The 25803-nt window shown below is 54.3% G+C and overlaps 1 protein-coding gene across 4 annotated transcripts in view; it reads left to right on the forward strand.

The window, feature by feature from the left end:
* Window positions 1-25803, forward strand: part of COQ8A (coenzyme Q8A) — a 46614-nt gene that overhangs the window by 17972 nt on the left and 2839 nt on the right. For all 4 annotated transcript variants that reach the window (XM_011736266.2, XM_011736246.3, XM_011736252.3 and 1 more), the window contains exons 2-12: window positions 1965-2150; window positions 5668-6078; window positions 6339-6405; window positions 18070-18144; window positions 23138-23260; window positions 23788-23873; window positions 24005-24145; window positions 24664-24745; window positions 24871-24964; window positions 25197-25338; window positions 25652-25759. In XM_011736266.2, coding sequence (XP_011734568.1) covers window positions 1974-2150; window positions 5668-6078; window positions 6339-6405; window positions 18070-18144; window positions 23138-23260; window positions 23788-23873; window positions 24005-24145; window positions 24664-24745; window positions 24871-24964; window positions 25197-25338; window positions 25652-25759 — 1506 coding nt within the window. In that variant the 5' untranslated portion in view covers window positions 1965-1973. The remainder of the gene's footprint in view (window positions 1-1964; window positions 2151-5667; window positions 6079-6338; window positions 6406-18069; window positions 18145-23137; window positions 23261-23787; window positions 23874-24004; window positions 24146-24663; window positions 24746-24870; window positions 24965-25196; window positions 25339-25651; window positions 25760-25803) is intronic.

Consider the following 25803-nt stretch of genomic DNA (forward strand, 5'->3'; position numbering starts at 1 on the left):
GATCGTTGAATTATGAAGCACTTTGGGATTGTGGTGCATTAGAAGTAGGGTTTTAAGACCTAATTTTTGAAAGCAGAAGGTGAGAAAAGTTCTGGATAGATGTTTCCTTCTGGTAGTTACTCCCCTTCCCTCCTTTCTACTTCTATGAGAGCAGAGACTCCCTTGCAGAAAAATACCTGGTGTTAAGCTGGCATGGTAGTACGGACCTGTAATCCCAGCTGCTTGAGAGCCTGAGGTGGGAGGATCACTTGAGCCTTGGAATTTGAGGCTATGGGTGCCACAATTATGCCTGTAAACAGCCATGGCACTCCAGCCCAGGCAACATAGTGAGACCCCTCTCTTAAAAAAAAAAAAAAAAAAGTACCTGATATTGATGAGGTGTAAAGGGTTCACTTTGTATGGTAAGGGGAGGTGTAGGTGTGGACCCTGAACAGTAGGTCAGCAATATTTGTCAAAGGCGGGTGGGTACAGGCTGTGGTTTTGAAATGAGTCTACATGTTATTGTGCTCACAAATGACAGACTGTGTTTATTAGCAACATCTGTTTTTTAGCAGTGTTTATTGATTTGAGAAGAACAGGTTTTGCCTCCCAGTTTGCAGGGCCATATATCTGTAGGGTATTCCCCTCGTCAGGCCCTCCTTCCAGAAGAGTGGGCACTCACCATCTCTGCTTCCTGGCTCTGGCACCACTGTCTGGGGTGGGACTTGGCACCAGTTGGGAGTTCACTGGGTATGTAGGATGCAACTGTTTAGGTAGGAAGAAAGGCACAACTAAGTACTGTTCAGTGTGTACTTTTTTAGATGGCTTATTTATTTGCCACTTTGAAAGTAGGACATGTGAACTAAGAAAGCTACCCACAGTGCTCCTTGATGCTTCCTTTTTGATTTTGCATCATGTGGTGGTGCTTGGTGGTGTGGTGGTGATGGCACTTGGTGGTGTTCGTGCTTGGTGGTGGTGGTGGTGGTGGTACTTGGTGGTGGTCGTGGTGATGGTACTTGATGGTGGTGGTGGTGGTGATGGTACTTGGTGGTGGTGGCAGTACTTGGTGGTGGTGGTCGTACTTGGTGGTGGTGGCAGTGGTACTTGGTGGTGGTGGTGGTGGTGCTTGGTGGTGGTGGTGGTGGTAGTGGTAGTACTTGGTGGTGATGGTGGTGGTACTTGGTGCTGGTGCTTGGTGGTGGTGGTGGTGGTGGCAACGGTGGTGATGCTTGGTGGTGGTGGTGGTGGTAGTGGTGCTTGGTGGTGGTGCTGGTTGTTCATTTCTTTTGAATGGTGGTTAGGATCTTCCAAATTGATTGCACTGTGGGTCTGGACTGCAGTTTGAAAACATCGGCTTGGTGAATAGTTGAAGCTGAGGGTGGGCCGACCCTGAGGGGTCAGGGAGGGGCTCTGGTTGTCCCTTGGTCTGTGGATATCTGTCACAGGCCTCACTGGGCAGAGCAACGGCGGCTGGGCAGAGAGAGGCAGCCTCAGCCCCTGAGGGTTCGGGTTGGAGCACCAATGCTGTGAGTGGTCCCCTGGACCTTGCAGGGAAGTTCTTTGGGAGTTGGATGCTCCTGTCCCAATAGGCAGTTTCGGTCCAGAGGGAAGAACCCTAGACTAGGAGTCTGTGCGCCTGACTCAAGCCCTGGTTCTGCTGTGAATCATGAATCACACCACCTGTCCGTGCCTCAGGTTTTCCGTAGGGTGCTTGTGAGGCCCAGGAGAGGAAATGTGTGGGAAGCAGCGAGCACACTGCACCACCAACTCAATGGTCTTTATTCTGCTCTATTCCCCTGGAGTGTCCAGAGTCACGTGGAGTCTCCCTTGAGCCCTGGGCCCTTTCTTATCTCTTAGCAGAAGGGGAGATCAGTGGAAAAACCAGCCCTCTGGACTTTCTGCTCAGAGTTTCGTGTGGAGTTGGTAGTGTGGGTTTGGCCTGCAGAGGCCCGGGGCCTCCCCTGACTTGGCCTCCTTTTTTTCAGCCCCAAAGGATGGCTACCATATTAGGAGACACCATCATGGTGGCCAAAGGCCTTGTCAGGCTGACCCAGGCAGCCGTGGAAACCCACCTGCAGCACTTGGGCATCGGAGGGGAGCTGATCATGGCGGCCAGGGCCCTGCAGTCCACGGCTGTGGAGCAGATTGGCATGTTCTTGGGGAAGGTACAGGTAAGAGGGCCTGGCAGTGGGAGGGGTGCTGGCAGGAAGAGGGCGGGACCTGGAGCTCTGGAGGAGACCAAGGACCGTGACCATGGCAACTGGTCTGTGGTGGCCAGGGCCTGAGGGCCCACCAGCTAATGTGTCCCACAGTCCTTCCAGGGTAGGACAGGGCCCCTGTGTGAGGCGGTGGCAACTATAACAAAATTCCATAGACTGGTGGCTTAAACAATGCACATTTATTTCTCAAAGTTCTAGAGGCTGGAAAGTCCAGTATTAAGGTGCCAGAAGATTCAGTGTCTGGTGAGGGCCCGTTTCCTAATCCGTAGATGGCCATCTTCTCACTATGTCCTCATGGGGCAGGAGGAGGGCAGGGCTGCTCTCTAGAGCCTCTGTTATAAAGGCATCAATCCTATTGAGGAGGGCTCTATCCTCATGACTTAATTACTTCCCAAAGGCCCCACCTCCCAATACTGTCACACTAGGGGCTAGGTTTCAACGTGTGCTCTTTGGAGACATACACATGCAGTTTTTACCGGGGCCCGGGTGTCCATCAGCTTGGCTCAGCCTTCGAAGGCCCTTCCCACTGAGCCTGCTGAGCCTCCGCCAAGGCCCGACCTCATTTTTCTCCTTCAGTTTGCTGAGGGTCTCGGGGCTCCTCACTGGGGGCTCTCCTTTCCTGGGTGGCAGCTGGCACAGCCCTTCCAAAAGCAGCTTTATCTCCAGCCTCTCTCTCATCCCTGTGCCATCTAGGGGTAGAGATGACCTTTTGTGCCGAGGTCCAGGAAGCCTTGACGTCTTACTCCAAGGGGTGGTTTTTAGTGAAATCGTGTGCTGGAGAGGTGACTATAAACAGGGCTGGCTACAGCAGAGCGCTGCCCACCATGGCGTCACCTTGCACAGTCGCCAGCAACTTCCCCGACAGTCAGGGAGATGGGATTGGGGGGTGTTTGTGTGCCTGTTGTGCGCGAGCACCTGTGTGTGTCTTTAGGCATGTGTGCATTGGAGGTTGTGTCACAGCCTCTCTCCTTCCATGTCTCTTCTGTGGATGGCTGATTTTTAGACAAAGGTCATTGCCCTCCTGCAGGCTGTGAGGCTGTTGCAGCCCCCAGGCGTCTCAATCTCAGGTTTAGGACCCGCAGGCCCTTCCTTGCCGCTCTGGGAGGATCCCGCAGTGATACAGTGGCTCTGTCACCGAGCATGCCTGCCTTTAATGTTCAGAAGTCCTCACATCTGTGCTCTCCTCCAAGCCTCACCGCTGTCCTGGGATGGGGGCCGGCCTGGACCATCACCCCCATTTCTCAGATGAGGAAACTGAGACGAAGCAATTGGCTGCAGGACTCATAACGAGTGACAGGACCAGAATTCTTGTCCCCTCCCAGCCTGGACTCCGTGCTCTTGCCCTCCCCTTGCCTGGTTCGGTGCCTCAGTGTGGGGCCTTGGCCTCACTCTTGGGTGTTTTGCCCGTGGGACACTCAGAAAGTGGGACACTCAAAACTTGGGTGTTTTGCCCTGCTTACTTGGGCCCGCCCAGAAGTGAGACAGCCTGGGCAGGCCTTAGTCATAATGCGAGCGGGGCCTCCAGATCAGGCACTCTCCAACCCTCTGCTCCTGAAGTGTGTCTGGAAGGGGCAGGGCCTCCCCCTCAGTCACTGGGAGGTAGGGGTGAGTGATGAGCCACACCACCCAGGAGGCACCGGGGCAGGGTAGGCACCAGAGCAGGGTGGCTGCCCGCAGTGCACTGCCATTCACTACCTCAGAGCAGGGTGGCCGCCCGCAGTGCGCTGCCATTCACTCCCTCAGTGCTTCGCTTTTCGCTGTCTCCCTTCTTGCTGAGGGGAGGAAGGTCACGGACTCCAGGAGCCTGTCTCCCTCCAGCCCGTCAAGGTTGCTCCTGCATTCGTTCAGCAGATACTTACTGAGCCCGGGTCCCCTTGGGGCCCTGGGGACCCCCCACTGGCCTTGGGCTTCCACAGTGACACTGACAGGTGTTAGTAGCACAGGGCCAGGGGACCATATGGGAGCGATGGGGCAGAAGGAGGGCCTTGTCCAGGCTTCCTCATGGCAAGGCTTTCCCGGGGGCTCTGTGAATTTAAATATGACTTCTGTGGGGTTTTTTTTTTTTTTTTTTTTTTTTTGAGATGGAGTCTTGCTCCGTCACCCTGGCTGGAGTGCAGCAGTGCAGTCTCAGCACACTGCAACCTCCGCCTCCCAGATTCAAGCAATTCTCCTTCCTCAGTCTCCCGAGTAGCTGAGATTACAGATGCCTGCCACCGCACCTGGCTAATTTTTGTATTTTTAGCAGAGATGTGGTTTCACCATGTTGGCCAGGCTGGTCTTGAACTCCTGACCTCAGGTGATCCTCCCGCCTCCCAAAGTGCTGGGATTACAGGTGTGAGCCACTGCACTGACTTAAATACAACTTGTTTCTACTCTGAGAATAGTGTCGCAGCCAGCAGGGCCAGCCTGGATGTTGGATCCTGGCTCTGTCATTTGCTGCCTGGTGACCTTCACCAGCACATCAGCCATCTTTGCCTCAGTTTCCTGTTTTTGAAGTGAGCGTAACAACCTGTCTCTTTCCTCCCTCCCATCCTGTGACATCTTAGACAGCAGAGTGAGAGGCTTGGGTCTCCTGCTGTCTGCGTACCCTGCAGGCAGCACACGGCTGCCTGCAATTTCATTCCTTTCAGTTGAAGCTGGGAATCCAGGCCACTGGTCTCCCTCCAGAAGCTGGTGCTGTTCTAATTATAGGCTCCTGGGTGCTGTTTCCTGGCCCTGTCTGTGGCCTCCAGTAACTGTGACTGTGAGGAGCCCTATTTTCAGATGAGGAAGTAGCAGAGAAGGGTCAGGAGCTCACTCAAGGTCACTCTTGGTTCAGAAGCAGAAAGGACCTGGGCCCGAAGCTCAGGCCCTGGTGACCATCACAAAGAATACACGGCGTATCCTCTCCCCTGCCCCTCCATTTCCCTGAACCCTGAACTCCTAGGGACGGCCAGGCCTAGTCCTGGTTGTGACCACCTCTCCAGTGAGAATCTCTTACATGCACACTCCGGCTGGCCGGTGGCATCCATGTCTGCAGTGAGCTGTGGGCTTAGGTGGGCCCATTGGTATGCTTCCCTCACCCATTGCCGGCCTTAGGCTATGTGTTCCCCTCTCAGAGCTTTCCCCGTCGTTTGCGCCCAGGTTTACCATCTCCAAAGCCCTGGAGGCCTTCTTGGCTCGGTTTTATAGGCGAGGAACCCGCTGCGGGCATAGTGTGCACCTGGCCTGGCCCCGGCTGGGCACACAGTAGGTGCTCAGTGTCCCACCTAGGACCACACAGCAGAGCCCCAACAGAAGCAGGGCTGGAGCCCAGGTCTCGGCTCCCAGGCTGGGAAGGGTGCTGGGTCTTGGGTGCAGCACCGTGCCATCTCTGGAGGTGGGAGGGGGCGGGATGCTGGTAGTGTGCTGTCCTAGGCAGCAGGGGACAGGCAGGGAGGAGCTCCTGGTTCGCTCTTGCTCTCCTCATGCTGGTCTTTGCTCCCTGCAGGGTCAGGATAAACGTGAAGAATATTTTGGTGAGAACTTCGATGGCCCAGAAGGGGAGTTCCACTTCTCAGTCCCGCAGGCAGCCGGAGCCTCCACGGACTTCTCTGCAGCCTCCGCTCCCAACCAGTCAGCGCCTCCGCCCCTGGGTCATGCCCACAGCGAGGGCCCAGCTCCTGCCTACGTGGCCAGTGGACCCTTTAGAGAAGCCGGGCTCCCCGGCCAGGCTGCCTCCCCTCTGGGCAGGGCCAACGGGATGCTCTTTGCAAACCCCAGAGACTCATTCTCTGCCATGGGCTTTCAGCGAAGGTTCTTCCACCAGGACCAATCCCCTGTGGGGGGCCTCACAGCTGAGGACATTGAGAAGGCCCGGCAGGCTAAGGCTCGCCCCGAGAACAAGCAGCACAAACAGACGGTGCGTCTGGGAGGCCCCTGGAGGGCTGAGGTAGCTCCCACCCACAGCAGTGTCGGCCTTGGGTCCTGCTCTAGGGACTTTTCCTGGGTGCTGTGGTCTGGGGTTTTTAGGAACGTGGAGGCCTCCTCTTGGTGGAGTGTGCTGTCAGGCGGAGATGCTGCCTGTGGGGTGGAGAGGAGATGTGGGGGCAACAGGAGCCTCTGAAGGTTGCTCCTGTCCCCTTGGCTGATTCCACAGGTCTCTTTCTGGTCTCCCTCCAGCTTAGTGAGCATGCCCGGGAGCGGAAGGTGCCCGTGACGAGGATTGGCCGGCTGGCCAACTTCGGAGGTAAGGTGGCTGTGTACCCCTGGGCCACCTCACCTGCCCTGCCTGGGCACCACAATGGGGCCTGCTTGGAGGTGGGGACCCAGCAGTATCCCGGGGAAGGTGTTGGGGGAGGAGGTGGCGGCAGCTGCCCCTGCATGAGCTGTTGGGGGAGCTGGAGTTTTTCATGGGAGGATGATTCAGTTACTGGATTCCAGCTCTGCCTGGCTCTTCCCTGTGGGTTGGTACAGGGTCGATGCCGTGCCAGGAGCTGAGCTTGGACTGCTCGGTAGGCCTTGCTTGGAGGCGGTGTCTGCAGCATCTCTGTTTCACCCCTGCCTCAGGCTCACTACTGCTGCTTTGGAGGCCTCTCAGGAAGGAGGCTGGGTAGTGAGGAAAAGCTCTTCCCTGGGGCTGTTCAGCAGCTCAGCAGGGCTTTCTTTCCCTTGGGACCAGACATTTAGGGAGCCCTGGGTTCCCCCAGGCCTGCGGCTCATGAGTGGAGTGACAAGATGCCGTGGCCTCCAGCTGCTGCTGTTTCAAGCCATTTTTCTGTACTTTTCTTTGGGGGGTTGAATAGTCATCGTGCCCGGTACACATGCGCTCTTTTTATACAAGTTGAAGGGTGATTTTATAGTGAAGATTTATAGCAGTTGTGTCTGCTCTGATGACATCATGTTTGTCATGTCTGCTGCTAATTCGCTGGCCCAGATGTTCCTGTTAAAGCGCCATCTCCTTTGCTGTGGTACACTGTAAGTTAGTTACTGGGATTGCATTTCTTTAACACTCAGCTGTCCTCAGTAGGTTCTCCAGGGTGATATAATTTTTTTTTTTTTTTTTTTTTTTTTTTGTTGAGACAGAGTCTCACTTTGTCGCCCAGACTGGAGTGCAGTGGCCGGATCTCAGCTCACTGCAAGCTCCGCCTCCCGGGTTCACGCCATTCTCCTGCCTCAGCCTCCCGAGTAGCTGGGACTACAGACGCCCGCCACCTCGCCCGGCTAGGTTTTTTTTTTGTATTTTTTAGTAGAGACGGGGTTTCACCGTGTTAGCCAGAATGGTCTCGATCTCCTGACCTTGTGATCCGCCCGTCTCGGCCTCCCAAAGTGCTGGGATTACAGGCTTGAGCCACCGCGCCCGGCCCAGGGTGATATAATTAATGCAAGCCACAGTTTTGGTGGCTTGATTTGGACCCTGAGCTTGGGTGAGTGGTTAGTTGCAGGGCTGTAGGCAGCAGAGGTCTGAGTGGTCCATGATGGTGCTGGTGCAGGGTGGGTCATGGAGACGCACCCTCATGGGTCTGCCTGTCACTTTTCTGGTTTATGTTTCTCCTCCCATACACCGTCCATCATATATGCTGTTCTCCGCTCCTGCCTGTTCTCTTGTGGAAACCCCATCCTACTTGTTCAAGACTGGTTCTGGGCAGAGGCTCATGTACTACTGTGCTCCCTGAGAGCCTGGTATTCTGGGAGCTGGGTAATGTGTGGGTTCTGACATTGAATGATGGATGGCCCCCCTCTCCAAGGTGCTGAGCAGACTTGGTTAACTGGATAGAATTTTCTCAACTGTAAGGTTTTCTTTCCTAATTGTTACCTTAATATTTGGCACCCACTGTTACTTAGCCGTTCAGGAATTTAGTATGAAGTGTCATCTATGGGATAGCCAAGAGTATTGCTTATTTCCTTTTCCTGGGGTAGCATTTCAAGCAGTCCGTCATAGAATATCACACCTTCCTGAGTTCTGCTGTCAGAATGAGTTTTAGAGTCACTGCCCTGATGGCCTCTAATGGTCCTTATCCCCTGGAAGACTTGGCATATTACCTGCTTTGCATATTGGCTTGTCACTGGGTAACATGTATTATTTCTTATTAAAATATTGAATGGAGGCTGTCTTCTTTCTGCATGATTTTGAGGGCAGGAGCTACCCTATTTTCACATCGGTAGCTTTTCTCTGTCCCCTCCCTCTTCCCTTCACTCTAGACTCTTGGTGAGCCTGTCCCTGGAAGGCTGAGTTTGACATGTTTCAGGATCGGTGCAGTCCTCGCCTGGGAGTGTTTGTGGGGTGGGGAGAAGTGGTAGAGCTAAGGCAGGCTGTTTGGGAAAAGTAGTCAGAATGGAAGTCTTGATGGTGAATTAGAATCTGGTGGAGCACCATAAAGTCCTGGCAAAGCAGGCAGAAGTCAGACCCTTTTGGGTGACGGGTTAAGGAAGAAAGAGACTGATGTGGAAATGGTTATATATGGGAAGATGTGTAGGAAAAAAAGATAGAGGGCTCTCCTCAGAGGGTGGGGGATTATGGGCAGCCAGAGGGAGCCTGGGTTAGTGGAATTGAAGCCCTGGTCTTGGGTGCTTTGTAGCATCAGAAGCCTCTGGAGCCTTTGCTGACACCTGCCTGATGCATGGAGCCATCTGTGGGTGTCTGTGTGCTGGAGGATTGCCCACAGCTATGATTCAGAGACACGCATGTTGTTGCCCTAGCAATTGGCAGGTGATGTTTCAGCCTTGGAGATGGCAAGATGGGAGGAAAGAGAAGCCAGGTCAGGAAAGAACGTGCCGTTCTGGCCCTGGTGGGGATTTCTGGGCCTTCTAGCTCACCCAGTTGAACCTTTCAAACTGTAGGTTATGAACCTTTAGAAAACTGTGAAATTAACTTAATGTGTCAGGATCAGCATATAAAAACAAGTTAACTGTAATCTCAGCACTTTGGGAGGCTGAGGTGGGAGAATCACCTGAGGTCAGGAGTTTGAGACCAGCTTGGCCAACATGGTGAAACCCCATCCCTACTAGAAAAAATACAAAAATTAGCTAGGTGTGGTGGTGTGTGCCTGTAATACCAACTACTTGGGAGACTGAGGCACAAGAATTGCTTGAACCCAGGAGGGGAGGTTGCAGTGAGCTGAGATTGCGCCACTGCACTCCAGCGGGGGTGACAGAGTGACTCTGTCTCAAAAAACAGAACAATTTAAACAGAATGGAATTAAATAGAAAAGATTAGAATTAATATTGTGCATCCTTAGAATGAACTATACACATGGCAAGATATTTTGGTTTCAGAGACATATACATACTGTTTAAGTATATTCTTCACTGCAATGTGAAATATATAGCTTACTGGTGGGTCACTGTCCGGTTTCCAGTCGCACTGTTCGACTTTGTTCTCCTAGAAAATACCTCTAACCTTTCTTCCCTTCATGGAGGAAAGGTGTTTTTCAGGTGCAGACTGGCAGACTTTAGGAAGTTTCTACCCGGGGTTCTGAAGGAAGGGGATTGCTGTAGGTCTCAGGGAGGTGGGGCTGCTGCAGGGACCCAGACGGGTTTTCAGCAAGGTTAGCAGTAGGTGTTCAGCTATATAGAAGTGGAAGTCAAGGACTTTCCAATTCCAGGGGCTCATTTTGATGCTGAAATGGGGGCATGAGTCCTAAGTCCAATTTGGCTATGGGACATTATGACTGTGATGCTATGGGCAGGTTAATCTGTGGATATTAGATTTTATTAAAGAGTGGTGTGAAAGAAAGGGTCATATATTGGATATGGGGTCAGAACTGAACTTTAGGTCATCATAATAGCTGGCCTTTAATTACAACTCTGCTTCCAGTGTGACCTTGGGCCCTACCTTGGTTTTCTCTTTTGTTATAAATAAGGGTCTTGCCATTGATTCCAAATGGGAATATTTTGGTAAATGTTCCATGTTTACCTGAAAATAATTAATGTTGAGGGCAGCGATCTGTCTATCTAGTCTGGTTTATTATTCATATTGATCAGATTTTTAAGTGATTTTGGTTTGCTTATTCAATAAGCTATCGAGAGAGGCATTAAAAAGTCCACTATGATTGCGGATTTACCTACTTTTAGTCTGTTGACTTGTGCTTTGTATGGTTTGAAGCTATGTTATTTGCTGCCTACAGATTTAGAATTCTTTTTTTTTTGAGACAGAGTCTCGCTGTGTCGCCCAGGCTGGAGTGCAGTGGCACAATCTTGGCTCACTGCAACCTCTGCCTCCTGGGTTCAAGTGATTCTCCTGCCTCAGCCTCCGGAGTAGCTAAGACTACAAGCGCATGATGGTCTTGATCTCCTGACCTCATGACCCACCCGCCTCGGCCTCCCAAAGTCCTGGGATTAAAGGCGTGAGCCACCGTGCCTGGCCAGATTTAGAATTCTTATATCCTCCTAGGGACTGACCCTTTGTTCTTATGTTATGCCTCTTTTCATCTCGGTGAAAGTCTTCATTGTCTGATATTGCTATAGCTACATTCCAGCTTTGTTTTGGGTAATGCTTGCATGTTATCTTTTTTTCCCCTCTACTTTCAACGTTTAAAATGTCCTTATGTTTAATGCATATCTTCTATGAGCAGCATATATAGTTGGTTTTTTTTGTGTGTTTTAAGTGTAGACTGATACTCTTACAGTGAGAATATTTAGTCCATTTACATTTAAATGCAATTGCGGATGTGTTAGAGTTTATATCTATTACCTTAGTTTTTGTTTGTTTACTATTTGACCTATCTGTTATGTCCCCCCTTTTCTCTCCTGTCTTGCCTTCTTTTACATTAATCAAATACTTAAAATTATAGTCATGCGGCCGGGTGCGGTGGCTCACGCCTGTAATCCCAGCACTTTGGGAGGCCGAGGCGGGTGGATCACAAGGTCAGGAGATCGAGACCACGGTGAAACCCTGTCTCTACTAAAAATACAAAAAAAAAAAAAAAAAAATTAGCCGGGTGCAGTGGCGGGCGCCTGTAGTCCCAGCTACTTGGGAGGCTGCGGCAGGAGAATGGCAGGAACCCGGGAGGCGGAGCTTGCAGTGAGCCGAGATCGTGCCACTGCACTCCAGCCAGGAGGACAGAGCGAGACTCCATCTCAAAAAAAAAAATTATAGTCATGCATCTCTTTTTTTTTTTTTTTTGGAGACAGAATCTCACTCTGTCACCCAGGCTGGAATGTAGTGGTGTGATATCGGCTCAGTGCAGCCTCAGGCAATTCTCCTGCCTCAGCCTCTCGAATGGCTGGACTTACAGGTGTGTGCCACCAGGCCCAGCTAATTTTTGTAGTTTTAGCAGAGACAGGGTTTTTCCATGTTGGCTAGGCTGGTCTCAAACTCCTGGCCTCAAGTGATCCACCTGCCTCAACCTTCCAAAGTGCTGGGATTAAAGGCAGGAGCCACCGCACCTGGCCCTCATGTGTGTCTTAATAACAAGGATTCAGACTGCGAAATGTGTCGTTAGGCAGTTTCATCATTGTGTGGACATCATAGAGTGTACTTAACACAAACCTAGATGGTATATAGCCTGCTACATGCCTAGGCTGTATGGCATAGCCTGTTTGTCCTAGGCTACAAACCTGTGCAACGTGTTACTGTACTGAATACAGTAGGCAACTGTAATACAATGGTATTTGTGTATCTAAACATAGAAAAGGTATAGTAAAAATATGATATAATCTATCACTGTCATATATGCAGTCCGTTGACTGAAATGTTATATGATGCATGACTGTGCATGTTTTCTGTTAGCTCTTATTTTTTTTTTTTTTTTTTTTTTGAGACAGAGTCTTGCTCTGTGCTCCAGGCTGGAGTGCAGTGGCGCGATCTCGGCTCACTGCAAGCTCCGCCCCCCCGGGTTCACGCCATTCTCCTGCCTCAGCCTCCCGAGTAGCTGGGACTACAGGCGCCCGCCACCTCGCCTGGCTAATTTTCTTGTATTTTTAGTAGAGACGGGGTTTCACCGTGTTAGCCAGGATGGTCTCGATCTCCTGACCTCGTGATCCGCCCGTCTCGGCCTCCCAAAGTGCTGGGATTACAGGCTTGAGCCACCGCGCCCGGCCAGCTCTTATGTTTTATATTCCTTTACTGTTCTTTTGATGATCACTCTTGAGATCACAGCATGCATCTTGACTTATTACAATATAAAAATAAGTGATTGATTATTTTTACTACTTCTCCAATAATGCTAATACCTTAGAACACTTTTTAGATATTATTAAGATATATTAAACGGCTGTGCGTGGTGGCTTACGCCTGTAATCCCAGCACTTTCGGAGGCCGAGATGGGCGGATCACGAGGTCAGGAGATCAAGACCATCCTGGCTAACACGGTGAAACCCCGTCTGTACTAAAAATACAAAAAATTAGCCGGGCGTGGTGGCAGGTGCTTATAGTCCCAGCTACTCAGAAGGCTGAGGCAGGAGAATTGCTTGAACTGGGGAGATGGGGGTTGCAGTGAGCCAAGATGGCGCCCCTGCACTGCAGCCCAGGCGACAGCTCCATCTCAAAAAAAAGAAAAAGAAAATATCATCGTACTTTGTTTTTTAAAGGTATTTTTGTTGGGTAGTATATTTGATGTTGAAAATATTTTTGCTGGGTAGTATATTCGATGTTTCCTTTGATCACTTTAATAATATTCCTCTATTGTTTTCTTATTTTGTTTTTTTGAAAATGTGGCTATCAGTTTTATTGCTGCTCCTTTGAAAGTTATGGCTTATTTCTTTTCTCTGGCTACTTTTACGATTTCCTTTTTGTTTTTGTTCTCTAGCAGTTTGACTGTGACATGCTTGAGTGTGGTTTGCTTTGTATTTATTCTGCTTGGGGTTTACAGAACATCTTGAACTGTGGCTTCCATCAGTTTTGGAAAATTTTCATCATTTCTTCAAATATTGTTTCTGTACTATTCTGTCTCTCCTCTCTTTCTAGGACTCCAGTTACACATATGTTAGATCTTTTTCCTCTGTCTCCTTTGCTTTTTTCTGTATTTTCTATCCCTGTTTCCATTTATCCTTCAGTCTTGCAGGTTCAGAGGAGATGACTTATCTTGTCTGTACCTATACATTGGGAACTGGACACTTACAGAAATGAGACTTTAATGGATAGAGGAGACACTAGAGAAGACTTGCCAGAAGGAGTTGAGCACTGCTTTGTGCATAGCACTGTGGTGGTTCCTGGGGCCTTCACACAGGGACTTTCAATCCACATCATTAAGGCGGAAGGGGAGAGAGGAGAAGGGGAGAGAGGAAGACAGGAAACAAAAAGTAAAGAAATAGGAAGCAATAATACTATTTGATTCTGTGTAGAAAGGATTTTGAAATTTGGCCTGTGAAAACAAGGAGATGCTCATATGAGAAAAAGCATGTCAGTGGGCCAGGAATGAAGAGTAAAGGGAATGGACCCTTGGGTATCCTATTATTTTTAAAAGGTAAAAGGTTAGGGTGTCCCTTACTCCCAGAAAAATACTTTGCTTTTAAATATAGTTTATGAGACTCCATTGGGTTTCCTAAGAGGTAAGGTAACTCTCTTATGCTAGAAAACAGGCATTGCTTAGGCTGTTGGCTCTTGTTGCTTAATTTCCCAAAGATGCCAGTACCCTTTGGATACTGTTAATACACCAGCAGCAAAGCTCTCTCTGGTACCATTGTGCCCCATCCCCCCAGACTTTTGTGTCCCTCATCTCAGTGGTAAAATTTAAAACAAACATTGGGTGAACGGGCTTGGGGTGGTTATTTTTTAAATTTCGCATGTGAGGACATTTAAAACAAAGCAGCACCATTTTATACCATCACTTTATCTTTTCAAAAGGACGTTTTAACAGTGCAAAAGTATAAAGGACATGCTTCAAGATAGAGGATAATAAATGGAATGACTTAGTTTTGTGAAAGACTCACGATATCATTTGGTTTCTGGACACCATTCAAGACCTGGCTGTAGCTTGCCATGGCCTTCAGAGCCGTCCCACAGCAGCGATGCTGTTGGACCCTTTGGCTGGGACCTCAGGACCCCCTGCAGCAGCACTGTTTGCTCTAACATGCTGGCATGATGCCCCTTTGTTGACAGGGCTGCATACAAGGCCAGCGAGGAGTGGCAGGCAGTGGCGCCAGCATGATTTGCTGAGGGCACACGCCATGCTTCCTGCAGTGCCAGTGCTCTTCTGGGTCCACTTTGCAGCAAGATAGATGCGCTCTAGATCCAAGAGTTTTGCACCCTTGGCAGGGGCGTGGGAATGTGTTTCTTCCTTCTCAGGAGCCTTCTTGAAAAGGGGCTTTTCTGTGTATCTCAGGAGCTCTGTGTTGGAGATGAGGACGGTTCTTCTTCTCTCCTGTTACAGATAAGGAAGCTGAGCCAAGAAGAAGCATATGGCCCAGGGCTGTATGGTTATTTGTGACATCCCTGGGACTAGAGCCCAGGCCTCTGTGGTGTGTGTGGAAGTCTGAGCCTGGCCAGGCTCTGTAATTAGGCCCCAGAGGGGTGGTAGGGCTTCCCCTCCCCTACCAGTCCAGTTCTGGGAACAGAGAGACAGATCCTGAGAACCTGTGAGAGCAGCCGCTAGGAACTCCTGTCCCCTTCCGGTGCGCCTTCCTCCCATGCTGTGGGCTGCAGCTCCCCCCAGGCTCCCTGTCCTCCCTTGAGGCTGGGGGCAGCTGGAGGATACCAGGTGGTGATAGAGAAAGACTGAATCACTGGGGATTCAGGAACACCTTGAAGTGAAGGGAAGCCTCCTGGGCCGCTGCATTTTCTGTGGGGATTTCTTGTCTGTCAGACGAGGGTTGTTGGATGCCTTAGTAAAAGCTGGGCTTAGGGCAGCGCCTGGTTTGTAATTCGCTGCTGTTTATCCTTAGCTGTATCTTTACCCCTTGCTGGTAGAGAAATTCCCGCGAGCCCTTCTCTGTCAACAGGCCTAGTTTCTGGCAGGTAAAGCCAAAGCTCCAAGGAACTTTACTTACTCACCGCTGCCCTTAAGCACTTTTCACCCAGCCTGCTGGGAAGGGCCCTGTTTGTTGGAAGGTGTTTGATGTTTGGCATTTTTTAACCTCCTGGTGTCCATCTGGTCAGAAGCCGAGTGACTGCTCACGGGAGGGCCCTGTTTGGCTCTGATGACCTCCCAGAAGGACTTTTGGCAGGATGGGGCCTTGTGAGGGACTGGGATCCAGAAGTCATAGGAGCAGCCTGTGTTCCTGCCTGGGGGAGAGCCTGCCCCTCCCTCCCCTGTCATTCTTTCACTGCATAACTTCTGTGAGAAACATGTCAGAAGCTTTCCTGGAACAGGCCAGGAGGGAAGCGAGGCTGCTGACAGTGGCTTTAGAGCCTGGAGCTTGTGCTGGGGCCGGTTGTCCTCCAGGACTTCCTTGCTGGCCATGTGGGCCAAGCCGGAGCGGGGGTGCTCTTAGAATGTGGATCTGAGCAGGGAGAGGTGTTAGGTGTCCTGAGGGTTGTGGGGGTGCCGAGTGGGGTCCCACAAGGACCTGGGGAGTCTCAGCTGAGGTGCTCATCTTCTGGATGCCTCCGATGCTGGCTGGTTCTGGTGGAGGGCAGAGGCTGGCCTGGGGTCCCGAGCAATGTGCTGAGCCTGGGGCTGAAGGGCCTCAGTTTATTCTGGGTTCACTGGTGCAGGAGCTCGTGAGGCCAAGGTCAGGGTTGCCGGCCAGCTAGACTGGTTTCTGCCCCCTGGGGAGCCTGCCAGTGGAGCCTTTCTGTCCATCAGTGGGCAGTGCCTCGGCCTGGCACCTGGCTGGTCGGTCCTGAGGGACGTGTGGGGCCTGAGGCCTCCTATGTGGAATGTTCTTTTGGTCATTTGTTTAATAACAGGTCCATGCCAGTGGAGAGCTGTGAGCCCAGAAGTGGCCAGAGAACAGTTTGAGGGGGGTCCTGATGGAGGGTGATGAGGGGGACACACCTTTGCCTGCAGAAGGAGGAGCTTAACGTGGCCCACCCTACAGCTGTGGCATCTCTGGTAACCTGTGGAGCCACCTGCCTCTCTTGTGGGCTTGTCTCTGGACTTGCTTCAGGCAGAGAAGAATCCAGACACAGAGAGACATTGGTGAAGGTCACTGCAGTGCGCAGGCTGGTGTTGCCGGTCTTCGTTTATTTTGCTAAGTCAGATTGTGTGCTGGAGTGCTGGTGGGGCAGAGGTGGGCAGGCATCAGGGAGTTAATGTTTAAGCTGGGACTCTGGCTCCTACCTAAGCCCAGGGCTTCCCACAGCGAGAGAAACAGCTGATGTACCTGCCAGGCATCCCTGTCCCAGCACAGCAGACATCTGTACCATGTGTGTGTTGTCACTCCTGAGGGCCTGTAGGTTTGGCTTATCCTGCCCCATGCTGCCCGGTACGGAGCCGCCAGCCACACGGGGCCTTAGAAATGCGGCTGGTCCACAGTGGGATGTGCTGAGTATAAAACATATGTGGCGTTTACAGGCTTCATGCACACACACAAGTGTAAAATATCTCTGATATTTATTTTGATTACTTGTTGAAATGATAACATTTTGGGTATATTAAGTAAATTATACTATTAGAATTCATTTTGCATGTTTCTTCTTGCCTTTTTCAATGTGGCTGCTAGAAAAGTTACAATTATATGTGTGGCTTGCCTTCTATTTCTTTTGTTCTGTGCCGGTCCAACCTTTTTGAGTAGAGTCACCGGAACAACAGCAGCCACTTGTGTGGCCTTTGCGTGTGCCTGGCCTGGCGAGTGCTCTACTCACGCCCTCACGACAGCCTGTGAGGCAGGGGCTTCCCAGACAGCTGGGGACATGGAGGGTGCACTGTTGCCTAGGTGTGGGTAAAAATGTATTGCAAAAACATTTTTTAAAAAATTGAGTTATCTTCTTTTTATTTTTAAAATTTACTTTTCATTAAATTTTCAACAAGTTCTGTATTTTTCATAAAAGTCATGCGGGGCTGCGGGGCTGCGGGGCTGCGGGCCTGCGATGTTGCGATGTTGCCGGCGTGCGGGGCTGCAGGGCTCTCCAAGGCTGGCTCATTGCGCGGCCATTCTGGTCTCAGCCCTGCCGGCCGTGGTCACCGTGCCCAGCCAGGTGCTCTTCACCCTCTCTCTGCTAACCCTTGCCTACCTTGGAAAGCCAGCTAGAGCTGGGTATAAAGGAAGAGAATACTGGCCCTGGGTGAGGTGTGGCATTAGTGGCACCTTCTGGGCTCCTGGGCAGGGGTCGGGGGGTGGCTTTCTTGAGCAGCTGGGATCATTTTCATTGACTGATTTTTGGATAAATGAGGTGTTAGTGGGCTTTGATTCGGAAGATTGTGAAAGAGGATAAAGGGAAGACCTTGCACCCCACGGTCCTCAGATGTCAGTGTTTGCCAGCCCTGCAGAAAGGGCAGGGTGGGCGAGAGGACCTTCCATTCCCCAGCAAGGGCTCCGCCTGAGCCCCTTGTCCCCCTGGCTTGGATTAGGGAGAGCGAAAGTGTTCTCACTCTCACCACCAAGTGCTTTGTATGCCTGTGGCAGCACCTTTCCTGTTCCAGTGAATTAGGGGAGTCTAGGTGATTGGAGGCTCTTCAGACCTGAAGGGGGTGGTTGTGTTCTCAGGGTGCCCTGTGTGGTTGGGGTGACCTTAGTCTCCGGACCATCCCTGGTCCGTCTTCCCATTTGTACTGGGTCCTTCCCAAGTGCTTCCCAGCTGACATCACTTTGGAGTGTCCGTGTGCCCGTGAGCCTGTGGATTATCAAAGGTGATGGTGGGGGGTGGGGGATTCCTGAATCTTTTCCACTGGAAACACCTACTTCGAGCCAAATGTTCTCTTAAAACAACAGGTGGCATCTCCCACCTTGTTCCCCACTTTTCAAAATGCTGGTGTGGCAGCGAGGGCCCCTGGTGCAAGCGGTGTCTGTGTGGTGCTGCCCCAGGCCTTGTGGGTGGGTGGTGGCCCCAGCCCTGCATGAGCACTGAGTGCCTGCCCCCACCTCCTTGCAGGGCTGGCAGTGGGTCTTGGCTTTGGGGCACTGGCAGAGGTCGCCAAGAAGAGCCTGCGCTCCGAGGACCCCTCAGGTGAGCCGGACCCTTCAGTGGGAGGGGCAGGGTGGGCCCTGGGAGGGTTGAACCTGTCAGCCCCCAGCCCCGCCTGTGCTCTGGGAGTGTCAGCCAGCTGGGCCGCATTTGCATGGGGTTCCACGTAAGTGGCGTCCCTCGGGTGATGAGGCTGTTCATACAGACGGATTGACCTGCTTTAGAGGGGGTGAGGCTGGAGGCCCTTCCTCCTCCTGGCCCAAAGTGGCCACTTAGTCCCTTCCTTTTGGCTGCATGCACACCCACACACCTTCCGAACACCCGGACACCTCCTTACACACCCCCTGCACACCCACCAAACACCTACACACCTGTTTACACACCCTCCATGCCCACTGAACACCCGCACACTTCCTTACCCTCCACACACCGGCCCACCTCCTTACATTCTCCACTCACCCACCTCATACCTGTACACCTCCTTACACACGCTCCACACACTGCACACCTGCACACATCCTTACCCTCTGCACCCCCACTGCACACCTGCACACCTCCTTATCCTCTACACACCCGCACACCTCCTTACTCTCCACACATCCACCTCACACCCTCCACACATCCACCTCACACCCTCCACACACCCACCTCACACCCTCCACACACCAATCTCACACCCTCCACACACCCACCTCACACCTGCACACCTTACGCACCCTCCACACACCCACACACCTCCTTACACACTACACACCCACCTCTCACCCACACACCTCCTTACTCTCCACACACCCACCTCTCACCCACACACCTCCTTACACACCCACCTCTCACCCACACACCTTACCCACCTCTCACCCACACACCTCCTTACACACCCACCTCTCACCCACACACCTCCTTACTCTCCACACACCCACCTCTCACCCACACACCTCCTTACTCTCCACACACCCACCTCTCACCCACACACCTCCTTACACACCCACCTCTCACCCACACACCTTACACACCCACCTCTCACCCACACACCTCCTTACACACCCACCTCTCACCCACACACCTCCTTACACACCCACTCTCACCCACACACCTCCTTACACACCCACCTCTCACCCACACACCTCCTTACTCTCCACACACCCACCTCTCACCCACACACCTCCTTACACACCCACCTCTCACCCACACACCTCCTTACACACCCACCTCTCACCCACACACCTCCTTACACACCCACCTCTCACCCACACACCTCCTTACACACCCACCTCTCACCCACACACCTCCTTACCCTCCACACACCCACCTCTCACCCACACACCTCCTTACACACCCACCTCTCACCCACACACCTCCTTACACACCCACCTCTCACCCACACACCTCCTTACTCTCCACACATCCACCTCTCACCCACACACCTCCTTACACACCCACCTCTCACCCACACACCTCCTTACACACCCACCTCACACCCACACACCTCCTTACACACCCACCTCTCACCCACACACCTCCTTACACACCCACCTCTCACCCACACACCTCCTTACTCTCCACACATCCACCTCTCACCCACACACCTCCTTACACACCCACCTCTCACCCACACACCTCCTTACTCTCCACACATCCACCTCTCACCCACACACCTCCTTACACACCCACCTCTCACCCACACATCTCCTTACCCTCCACACACCCACCTCTCACCCACACACCTCCTTACACACCCACCTCTCACCCACACACCTCCTTACACACCCACCTCTCACCCACACACCTCCTTACACACCCACCTCTCACCCACACACCTCCTTACTCTCCACACACCCACCTCTCACCCACACACCTCCTTACTCTCCACACACCCACCTCTCACCCACACACCTCCTTACACACCCACCTCTCACCCACACACCTCCTTACACACCCACCTCTCACCCACACACCTCCTTACCCTCCACACACCTTCTTACACACCCTCCACACACCCGCACACCTCCTTGTAAACCCACCTTTTGCTGCCGCCCTACTCTCTGGGGGTCCCTGTGGCCTGCTGGTCTGGCCGGGTCAGGTGTGGCTGGGGACAGGGGAGGTGTGCAGGCAGATCCTGAAGGCTGTTCCTCACCAGCCCAGTAACCTGGGGAGGCTGTAGCCTCTGCAGAGGCACCTCATCTCTGAAGTGAAGGTCATAGCCAGGGTCAGGCAGGTGGTCAGGTCAGGACACTCATCCCACTGAGGTTGGTGGCCCGCTGTGGCTGGACTCTCTGGAGAGGTTCTGCGGACGGACCACACTGAGGCTTCGGGGGTTCATGGCGCTGTGATGAGGAGTGGGGCACACTGAGCTTCTGCCGCCTTCTGCCTGTGAGCACCAGGCTGGGCGCCTCCTCAGGCCTCTTCAGGCATGGGGGCCGGGCCAGGTGGGTGCGAGGTCAGCCCAGCAGGGGCTTTCCTGTTAGTGGGGCCTGGGGTGTGGAGAGCAGCGCCAAGGGAGCCATCTGCTTGGTGGATTTTCCTAAACACATTGGGAGTTCTGGGCCAAGTCCCCTGGCCCCGGCCCATTCAGGGAATATCAGCTCATTCTGGTATCACACCCTTCCACCCCCGCCTATGGGGACCCCCAGAGACACCCAGTGACTGGCCACACTGCGGTCCTCACAGCCCTGTCTGCCAGCCTGGGCTAGCCTCTGTTGGGGGCCCTGCCAGTCCCTGGACATCCCCCCTTCACCCACCAACGCTGCCTTCTGGGACGAGAGCACTAGTCCCTCCCACAGGCCCTGAGTCCTGGGGCACGGGCGGCATGCATGTCCTTGGAAGGGGCTGAGGACGGAGGGCTTAGCAAGGGTATTTTTAGCGCTAGTACTGAAACCCTTAGGGAAATGAAGCCTGGATTTCTCTGGAAGGAGAAGCCAGCCTTCCCCCACTGTCCTCTGCGGTCCTCTCCAAAGCTGGCTGTTCTCCAGACTACCTCATCCAAGCAGGGAAGAGGCCAGGCTGGCTCCACAGTTACACTTGGTGTTCTTTGTCAGGGACAGTGGTGACCCCAGGCTGGGGGTTAAGGGGCCCAGGCATCGGTAGCCCTGATAGTGGGACCCGAGGCTTAGGCTGGAGTACGGTGGCCCTGAGCAGCCCCAAACTGTGCTCCAGTTTCCTGACCAGGCCCTGGCACCCTCTGGCCTGGAGGGCGCCGGCCACCCTGGCTGAGCTCTGCCCTGGAAGGACCTTTCCTGAGCTGGGTGCACGCCGCCGTAACCCTGGACCCATCCCCGTTTGCTAAGTCATTCTCACAGCCAGCCCTGCCTGGGCAGGGGACATGCCTCCAGCCTGTGGCGTTGACCAGTTTTGCCGATGGGCTACCTGGGAAAGCCCCGACTGGGCCAGGCACTGTCTGCATCTCTCAGGAGCACTGCCGCCAGCCTAGGCCTGCTCTGTGTGTCATGAGGAGATAGACTGTCCCTCCTCTGGCCTGGGGCAGTGGCCTCTCCTAAAGGTTTCCCTCTCTGCCCGCCCCTCCCCAGGGACCCAGGCCCAAGCCCCCAGCCCACAAGTACCACAGGGCTGGGGGTGGAGGGGACATTGACTGCCTTTCCTTTGGCGCCGGCATCTGCTGCTGCCTAAGGGAAGGGGGTGGCCCAGGGACCCTTCTGGGCCCAGCCCTCTTGGACTGGCTCTGCCCATGGGTCATAGCTCAGCCTCCCAGGGCAGCTCAGCCTCTTCCCCCAGAGACGTTAGGTCTCCCACCTTCCCAGGGCCCTTCCTGCTATCTGGGAGCCTGGAGTGAGCCTGGCCCCTTTCCATGTGGCTGCCTGCACAGGTGGGCAGATGCGGGTCTTCTCTGAGGCTCCTCTTCCGGGCTGCAGGGCCTCCGTTCTCAGGGCGGCTTGCCCCACCCTGGTTTCTCAGGGGCCAGGCTGCACCTGGCTCCGGGGCAGAGGGCAGTGGCACGGTCACCTCTCTCTTCTCCTGCTGGATACCTGGCTCCGTGTGCCACCCGAGTGCCATGCCAGGCCTGAAGTGATTGGAGCTGAGGCAAGTGCTGGGTGCTGTGGGGGCCAGAGGGGAGGAAGCTGCACTGCGACCTCTTGGGGCTTGAGATCTAACTAGATTCACAGGACAGAAGGCAGGAGAAGGTGCGAATGTCACAAGGGCTGGAGACCTGGCGAAGAGGGGTGCTAAAGAGCTCAGGGAAGGTGGAAGGACTCGGAGCCCCAGCTCTCTGCTCAGGCCTCTCTGTGCCTCTGGACAGGGGCACCTCCCTGTTTAGGCAGCACTGAGCTGATGGCCCAGGAGGGCATGGAAGCTAGAGGGGGCTCAGCCGCCCTGGGTCACACGGCTGCTGGCAGCTGACTTAGCCGGTCTTCTGCCGCTCCTGAGTCACGGCCCTCAGCCCTCCCACTGGTGGACTGGAAAAAGGCCACCTGCACCGTTGGGGTCACTGCATGCTCATGACTGTCCAGCTGGCTGCACTGAGCTGCAGGGGACCTCTGTGGGTGGAGGGGAGAGATGGGCACCCCTGGGCTGTGCTGCCCTTGGCCTGAGCACCCTTTCCTTGAGGACAGGCCTCTGGCTGCAGCCACTTGGCCCCATGTGCAAATGCACGCCGACCCCACAGGTGCAGCGGACCTTTGTGCAGTGCCCTGGGTGGGGGCGCACAGGGCAAAGGCTTGGCACCTCCTCACCTGGGGTCTCCCCTCCCATGCCCCTTCTAGCGACAGGCAGCACCATGGCCCTGCCACGGCCCACCAGGTACCCATGTGGAAGGGAGAGGCCCTGTGTGTGTGTGTGTGTGTGTGCACATATGTAGGTGTGCATGCCTGTGTGTGTGTATTGGGAGGCGCTGGTGTAGGGCCTGGGGATGCACCTCACACAGGCTTGGGGAGGTGGACATGGAACAGTAGTTAGTTGTGTTGCTGGTTTTATGGATGCCTGGGAGGCAAGACATTGAGCCGCCATCTGTGTCAGGCTGGGTTTGCCATCCTACTCCCAGACCCCCCCGAGTGCCATGGTGACCCCACTTGCCCGCCCACAGGGAAGAAGGCTGTGCTGGATTCCAGTCCTTTCCTGTCTGAGGCCAATGCAGAGCGTATCGTGCGCACGCTCTGCAAGGTGCGTGGTGCGGCGCTCAAGCTGGGCCAGATGCTGAGCATCCAGGGTGAGTGGGCTCGGGGGCTGCTGCGCTGGGACTGCGTGGGCTGCTGTAGGGGTCAACTTCCAGGGCCGGGAGCAGTAGCCCCACCAAAGCTCAGTGGGCAAGATGTGGGCAGGCTGGGGAGAGATCTTAGAGGATAATAGGCCTGGTCTCCAGGTGAGTGGCTCTGGGTCCAAAGAAACATGGGAAAAAGAGCAGAGAGGAAAAATTGTTCTCTAGAGGCGGTCAGAACACAGGTCATTTCAACATTTTACTATATTTTATTTTCCAAATTTCTTTTGTAATTATGAAAAACTCTGCATGTTGCATGTAAAAAGCCCACCTTCTCAGGTCGCTGGGCTGAGGCTGGGGCTCTGGGGACACTGAGTGGCTGAGGGCATTTGTTGCAAGGGCTCCGGTCTTTCTGGCCTCACCTGTGCTCCTGGTGGGGAGTGTGTGGTGGCCGGGGCGTCCCAGAAGTGTGCCTGCCCAGCTCCTGGGCGAGCACTTTCATCCCCAGGTTGGTCCTGTGTCACTCTCCTGCCTTCCAGATGACGCCTTCATCAACCCCCACCTGGCTAAGATCTTTGAGCGGGTGCGGCAGAGCGCGGACTTCATGCCACTGAAGCAGATGATGGTGAGGAGCCAGGGACTCTGCCTGCCCTCTGGGTCCTCGGCCCCCACTGGGTGGAGGAGACAGACTTGGGGCTTCTCCAGGTGGCCCAGGCAGGATTGTGCTCAGAGCCCCTCCCTGGTCCTGCCCTCCAGAAAACTCTCAACAACGACCTGGGCCCCAGCTGGCGGGACAAGCTGGAGTACTTTGAGGAGCGGCCCTTCGCCGCTGCGTCCATCGGACAGGTGCACTTGGCCCGCATGAAGGGCGGCCGCGAGGTGGCCATGAAGATCCAGGTAGGCAGCCTGGTGCGCAGTGCCTGTCCCCATGGGGGCTGCAGGGGCCAGAGCTGGGGCCTGGCTCATGAGTGCCTCTGCACCCCACGTCCCACAGGGCACTCTCTCTCCTGGTAGGGCCATATGTGGTGTCCTCTGGCCCCAGTGCCTGGTTGGCACCAGAAGCTTGGGAAGTATTTGCTAAATGAGTGGCTTTGGGGGCACGGAGGGGCTCCCAGCAAGCTTGGTTTGGGATGTGCAGGGACAGGGGACAATTGATTGCTTTTGGGGCCGGAGCTGGTGGGAGGGTGGCCCTGAGATGTTCCCGGGGGTGAGGCGAGGCAGGAGTAGAAGGTGGACGACAAGGCTGTGATGGGGTCCAAGGATTACAGCAGCATGGCTGGGTCTTAGCTCTGGTCCTCCAGGGTGTGGGCTGGGGCCAGGACACAGCTGGGAAGCCAGTGGGGGTTAGGGGAGTGCCCCAGGCAGGGCCACCCATCTCCCTGGGCTAACTCCTCTGCCCTGCCAATACTCCGCAGTACCCTGGCGTGGCCCAGAGCATCAACAGTGATGTCAACAACCTCATGGCCGTGCTGAACATGAGCAACATGCTTCCAGAAGGTCTGAGGCTAGGTGGTTGGGTCAAGGGCAGGAGGGGGTGGCAGGCATCTGCGTCAGGTTCTGGGGCCAGAGGGGGCCTCCCTGCAGAGCCCCCTTCCTTGCTGATGCCCTCCTCTCCGGCCCAGGCCTGTTCCCCGAGCACCTGATCGACGTGCTGAGGCGGGAGCTGGCCCTGGAGTGTGACTACCAGCGGGAGGCCGCCTGTGCCCGCAAGTTCAGGTGTGGCCCCTGCCTGGGCCCCTTGCGTGTTGCCACCAGGGAGGCAGAAGGGACCATGTTCAGCAGCTGGTGAAGGCCTCTCTGGCTCTGAGGGGCAGAGGGCTGGGGTTGCAGCCTGGGCCGAGGCCACATCCTGCCTGGGGTGAAGGAGGGCCCTCTGCCTGGTGGGGTGTGTGTGAGGGGGTGATGTGGAGGGCCTGTGGCTAGGGCGTGACCTCCTGCCCCTACCCAGGGACCTGCTGAAGGGCCACCCATTCTTCTATGTGCCTGAGATCGTGGATGAGCTCTGCAGCCCGCATGTGCTGACCACAGAGCTTGTGTCCGGCTTCCCCCTGGACCAGGCCGAAGGGCTCAGCCAGGAGATTCGGAACGAGGTGCGTCTGCGCCAGCAGACAGGTGGGGCTGGGGTGGCCCTGCTGTGTGGCTGTTTGGTGACCTAATGGTGTTAGCCGGGGACTTGGAGCCCTGAGGTGCTCCCTGGGGGTGAGTGGCGTTGAAGTAGCACCAGTGGGATTTAGGGGGACACAGGGGAGCTGCTGCCTTCCCTGGCCCAAGTGACACTGAGAATCAAACAGTCCCACAGGGTACGGTGGGTAAAACAGGAGGCAGGGGCTTCTCTGGCCCCAGTCACCCAGGGCACCAGGCAGTGTGGTGCCGCCTGATACAGGCCCTTCACGCTGTCCACAGATCTGCTACAACATCCTGGTTCTGTGCTTGAGGGAGCTGTTCGAGTTCCACTTCATGCAAACAGATCCCAACTGGTCCAACTTCTTCTATGACCCGCAGCAGCACAAGGTGAGCCCCAGGGTGGGGGCACCTGCAGCCAGGCCTGAGACCTT

Source organism: Macaca nemestrina, chromosome 1 (genome assembly GCF_043159975.1).
Source record: "Macaca nemestrina isolate mMacNem1 chromosome 1, mMacNem.hap1, whole genome shotgun sequence".
In the NCBI taxonomy this organism is placed as follows: Eukaryota; Metazoa; Chordata; class Mammalia; order Primates; family Cercopithecidae; genus Macaca; species Macaca nemestrina.